The 6,197-nt window shown below is 41.1% G+C and overlaps 1 protein-coding gene across 1 annotated transcript; it reads right to left on the bottom strand.

Moving 5' to 3' along the window:
* Window positions 1–327: 327 nt before the first annotated feature.
* LOC124285622 (ankyrin-1-like) lies at window positions 328–2,775 on the bottom strand. Its single transcript, XM_046721884.1, has one exon. The coding sequence runs from the start codon at window positions 2,773–2,775 to the stop codon at window positions 328–330; it is 2,448 nt and encodes an 815-aa protein (XP_046577840.1).
* Between the last annotated feature and the right edge of the window lie 3,422 nt (window positions 2,776–6,197).

The following is a 6,197-nucleotide window of genomic DNA, read 5'->3' as shown; positions in this document are numbered from 1 at the left end:
GCTTCAAAAATGATGCGAGAGATATCCAACATTGTTAGTTCTTTATGGTTTAGGAGACTGGAGACAAACTGTGGGGATAGTGTACTTGCCTTTTCATCATGCCGCTTGCATAGAAAATGAGAGTGCTGAGTGATAGTGACTAGTGCATGAGTCTTTGTTTGCATAGTTATGTAAATACTGACGGCATTTACTGGAATCCATTTATTACAAAAGAGGATGTTTTAATTTTTGAGACAAAACAAATCATCTGAGGAAGATATTTGTTTATCAGTATTAGAATATCACTTTGCAACGTGTTTAAATGACATATGGCAGTTAATGCCCCAATTAGCCTAACAATTTGAGGAGGTCATACATTGCCTTGTGTTTTGTTCTGTTTACAATCATTGCCGCTGTAGCTCCAAACTTATCTTTAGCATTAAGATCAACAATAGTTTTAGAAAGAATATGCTTCACCATCATCACATGTCCTTGCCAACTGGCGAGATGTAGGATGTTTTGACCATCCTTGTCCACAAGTGAAGCATCACCTCCTTTACTCATTACCAAGTCGAACACCTCTATGTGTCCCTTAACTGCTGCAACCATCATTGGTGTCCATCCGTTATATCTTCTGCTGTTGATATCGACAAAGTTCAGTGAGATGACATACTTCACCATCTCTACGTGTCCTCCACGACACACACAATGAAGGATGTTCTCACCACTCTTGGCCACAAGTGAAGCATCACCTCCTTTACTCAGTATTATGTCAAACACCTCTCTGTGTCCATTAGCTGCTGCAGGAAACATTGGTGTCCGTCCGTAAGCTCCTCTGCTGTTGATGTCGACAGAGTTCAGTGAGATGACATACTTCACCATCTCTACGTGTCCTTCACGACACACCCAATGTAAGATGTTGTCACCACTCTTGTCCACAATTGAAGCATCACCTCCTTTACTCATTACCATGTCAAACACCTCTCTTTGTCCCTTAACTGCTGCAACCATCATTGGTGTCCGTCCGTTATATCCTCTGCTGTTGATATCGACAAAGTTAAGTGAGATTACATACTTCACCATCTCTACGTGTCCTCTACGACACACACAATGAAGGATGTTGTCACCACTCTTGTCCACAAGTGAAGCATCGCCTCCTTTACTCAGTATTAAGTCAAACACCTGTCTGTGTCCCTTATCTGCTGCAACCATCATCGGTGTCCTTCCGTACTCTCCTCTGCTGTTGATATCGACAAAGTTCAGTGAGATGACATACTTCACCATCTCTACGTGTTCTCCAAGACACGCACAATGAAGGATGTTGTAACCATTATTGTCCACAAGTGAAGCATCACCTCCTTTACTCAGTATTAAGTCAAACACCTCTCTGTGTCCATTATTTGCCGCAGCCATCATTGGTGTCCGTCCGTACTGTCCTCTGCTGTTGATGTCGGTAAAGTTCTGTGAGATGACATACTTCACCATCTCTACGTGTCCTCCATAACACACACCATGAAGGATGTTGTCACCATTCTTGTCCACAAGTGAAGCATCACCTCCTTTACTCAGTATTAAGTCAAACACCTCTCTGTGTCCATTAGTTGCTGCAGCCATCATTGGTGTCCGTCCGTACTGTCCTCTGCTGTTGATGTCGGTAAAGTCCTGTGAGATGACATACTTCACCATCTCTACGTGTCCTCCATAACACACACCATGAAGGATGTTGTCACCATTCTTGTCCACAAGTGAAGCATTACCTCCTTTACTCATTACTAAGTCAAACACCTTTCTATGTCCTTTAGCTGCTGCTACCATCAATGGTGTCCTTCCGTACTCTCCTCTGCTGTTGATATCGACAAAGTTCAGTGAGATGACATACTTCACCATCTCTACGTGTCCTCCACGACACACCCAATGTAGGATGTTGTCATCATTCTTGTCAACAAGTGAAGCATCACCTCCTTCACTCAGTATTAAGTCAATCACCTCTGTATGTCCCTCGAATGCTGCAAACATTAATGGTGTCTTCCCATTCATTCCTCTGCTATTGATATTCACAAGTCTCTGTGCGAGTACATGCTTCACCATCCTAATATGTCCTCCAAGAATGGCCACGTGAAGAACGTTGTTGCCTTGAGCATCAACTGCCGACAAATTACAACCTGCACATGCACATAAGTCAAATATGTTTGTGTATCCCAAATGTGCTGCGACCATCCCGACTGTTCTAGCGCCACGTCCTTTGCTATTTACGTCCACAATGTCCTGTGAGATAATATACTTCACCATCTCCACGTTTCCTCCTCTACAGGCTATATGAAGAATGTTGTCATTGGCTTTATCTATCAGGGACACATCGCCTCCCTCATTGACAAGGTATTTTAAGAGATCTATTTTCCCCCGGTGTGCCGCTACCATCACACACGTGCTCCCAATATAACCACTACTGTTGATGTCCACAATGTCAAGCGAGAGAACACGTTTCACGATCGCAATTTGTCCTCCATAGCAGGCCATATGAAGAATGTTGTTGTCGTTATTATCAAGAAGGGACATATTACATCTTTTTCTGACTAGAATCTCAAACACACCTCTATGTCCCCCTCGTGCTGCCAACATCACTGGCGTCCTCCCGTGCTCTCCCTCTCTGCTGTCAATGTCGACTTGACCCTTAGACATGATTGTCCGCACCCGACTTAAGTCACCCTCTCTACAGGCTTCATGAAGTAGGTTGTCTCCGGGTCCGCTCTTCTTATCTCTTCTCTGTTGTTGGGATCTCCAAGGATAAAGCGTCATTCCACCTGTAGGTTAATGAAAGGACATAAGGGAGGGCATAGCTTTGTTTATAGCATCGTTTTTCTTATGTAATCTGTGGCTAGATATTTTTCCCGACAGATACTGAACAGTAAGTATATATGTTTAGATATGCTTGAATATATACCGAAATGACGAAACAATTAAAAATAAATCCCCAACATAATTAATAAAATTGGTGAAGAAATCTGACGTCAAGGGATATCTTAAACCCCTTTTACAATGTATAAACTTCTATTCGTGGATCGGGAGTATTTCTTGTGAAATCCTATTCTAGATCCTATTCTAGACCAGAACCATGTGTTCCCAAGACAACAGGGGCGGTGGGGTAGCCTAGTGGTTAAAGCGTTGGCTCGTCACGCCGAAGACCCGGGTTCGAATCCCCACATGGGTACAATGTGTGAAGCCCATTTCTGGTGTTCCCCGCCGTAATGTTCCTGGATTTTTGCTAAAAGCGGCGTAAAAAAACAAACTCAGTCAGACAGTCCCGAGACAATAAATCATAATTTGGCCCAGTCCTATCATATACCCATGATATACACTAGCCAAACTTCTATACATGAGTCTGTAACATGGTAAGACTCCTACTCTAAAATAAAAACAAGCATATGGTAACCAATCGGAAAGTATCCAGGAGGCAGTTACCTTTCACACAGACAGGCTTTCCATATCGGCTCTCCAAACATCTATCACCGAGACTGCATGACGTGCTACTGCAGGGACCAAGGGTTACCTTCAGACAGAAGTGAAAAACCTTGAACGACTGCGCGTGGCCATTTATCCCCCCTCCCATGAATTCATTGTGAGCTCTCTACTGAACATTCAGTTTTAAGCATGTCTTGCTTTTATATGTACTGTCGACAGTAAGTATGAATTTCGAATTCACTAGGGTTCAACGCATGAAGCTCATTTCTTGTACTCTCACTTGGTGATACGAGGGTCAATCAAAAAGTAGTCGGCCTAACTACATTCTCGATGCCCAATGTTTAAAATCTTCCATTTTTGTACTTTGAAGGAATCAAAGACACATCCAAAATTTCTCATATGGGGGTGGGGTGGTTGGTCACCACAACACATTTGGGTATAATTGTTTTAAGAATGAAATATCGCCCAAAGAGCTGTTAATATCAACTCACTCGATGTGAATAGTGGAACAGCTCGAGAACTTATACACGTCCATTCATTGGTATGGGTAGTGCTTCGACTTGGTCATAAGCATTACCATATGAATTTGCCTTCAAATTCATTTTCGTCTAACGGCATATATTGCCAGTAATTGCCTCACGTTCACAGATTATGTGGAAGGCTCACAGGATATGATTCAATAAATGATTATGCTTTAACAAAATCCCTAATTGGAATGCAAACAAAATCGTACAATCACCTATGTATTTTGATAGGGTTACATATACATACTAACAGATACCTCCAACTTACGTCTGAATGTGTCTTCAGATGAGCTTTGAATCCTTCCTTCTCTTCCAGTCCATTCGAATCACCGAGTCTTAGACGACAAGTTAAAGTCTCAATATCGAATTCGAATCTCAAGCAGCCACCAGTTTCAATACATCTCACTTGGCACATCTTGATGCCAATGTTCTTGATAACAACAGGACTCTCCTCCTGTGCCTTTTGTTCTTTGCATTCCTTCAAGCTGGACACGGGCTGTGCAACATCTGATAATACAACTGTCGAGAACAGGAGCAGTTCCCGGAAGACCCCTGAGCACACAGATTTCATGATCAAGTGTTCACAGAGGATCACTGGATACACAACTGCCGACTACAGGCAACTGAAGACAAATACACGACTGCTGATCAGACAACCAAGGATGACGTATGAAGCAGTTGGAATGGAGATGCCACGTAACATACTCTCATTGTACAGGGGCGAAGCGAGATCAATAAAGCAACGTACGTTCTCGAAAATGGAAACATACACATCTCTTTATCTCAGGAATGATGTTTGTACTAATTCACCAAATTGCACACAATTTTAATGAAAATTACAATACTTTTTAGGTATTTACATAGAAAATTCAGTTTCAAAATTCTAAAACCATACAGCTAAAGATTCACGGTATTACACCGATGAATTCTGCAGTCATTGTATAACTCTTCATTGTAAGGGTTCATAGTACTCTTGATATGTAAACATATTGGGTTACGACTGTTACATTGCAGTCTGGGCACATTTCTTCCTTTTAGTCACTTGGGAATAATATAAAAGTATACACTTCTCAAAGTCACAGAACTGCAGCTGGTAGCACTAACACTTGTCACTTATATACTGAGTGCATATTAATGTTTATTAAAATAGTCAACCTGTGTCAGAGGTGTTTAGTTCGAACTCGATCATCGGTGTGACTTGTGGGCGGCGTCTATAGATTATCTATTCACAATGCCATTTAGAAAGTGGTCAAATGTAACACATGTTATATTTGGAATTACACTTTCTCAGCAAAGTACCGATATTAGCACTTTTGTTGACTTGAACCCACACCCTCAGTCAGGCACCTAATCCAGCAAACACACAAAGTGTATGGCAAAGATTGATGTGTTGAAAACGTCGCCACAAGTATCAAATGGTGTTTCTATGGAACCTTTTTTAATTGTTCTCTATGAATTCAAGCATATAGAGGAATGTCTGTACAAAACAGCGTGTGGGCTCATATGAGATACAGTACATTAAATATCAATATCAGTAAGATGTTTTGGTTAAATAGTCATTCAGGATTAAATTCTGGAATGAGAGGAAACCATTTGGCTAAAAAGCTTCCAACATTATTATTTCTTCTGGAAATGAATTTTTCAGTGGTAAATATGTCTTCCAATATCCTTCAGTAATGATCAACGTTTGGATCAACAAGTGTAAATATACCTCTTAGCAGATAAAAATTATGTGATTCAGTAATGGGTTTTTACCTAAAAAAGCCAAACTAGATCAAAGCTTTTGTCAAATTAAGTGCTTGGATACTTTCGTAATCCACTGTTCAAGTTCCTTACTTCTATGGAACCTGGCTGAAGCATTATTGTTGCTCTCCATCTGTTATTTTCTCCCGAGGCCTGAGTGTGAACCCCTTTTCTGGTGTCCCCCGCAGTTATTGCATGAATATTGTGGGGCATCCCGATCTCGAACATATTTCTCGAAAAAGTGCTTGTTACGTTTCTTCGACCATTGGAACACACTCTTACTCTGGTTCAAATATATAAAAATCATTTGTGAGATTACCAATGAGAAAATGACTTTTGACGATGAGAATATTTCTTTATGTATCAACTTCCGCCACCGCTCGCCCCTTTCTGTAACCTACAAGAAAACTGTTATACTGACTAATTCAGGACAGGCATCGTCCAAATATTTCTAAAGACAAAAACTATGTAGCCAAGCCATGTGAAATGTAC

This window comes from Haliotis rubra, unplaced genomic scaffold, assembly GCF_003918875.1.
Source record: "Haliotis rubra isolate DU_JTF1 unplaced genomic scaffold, ASM391887v1 Scf364, whole genome shotgun sequence".
In the NCBI taxonomy this organism is placed as follows: domain Eukaryota; kingdom Metazoa; phylum Mollusca; class Gastropoda; order Lepetellida; family Haliotidae; genus Haliotis; species Haliotis rubra.
The sequence above is the reverse complement of the archived record's forward strand: the minus strand, read 5'-3'. Positions and strand labels throughout refer to the sequence as shown.

Coding starts and splice junctions, on each gene's coding strand:
- LOC124285622 (XM_046721884.1), bottom strand. CDS start 2,775: ATGACGCTTTATCCTTGGAGATCCCAACAACAGAGAAGAGATAAGAAG.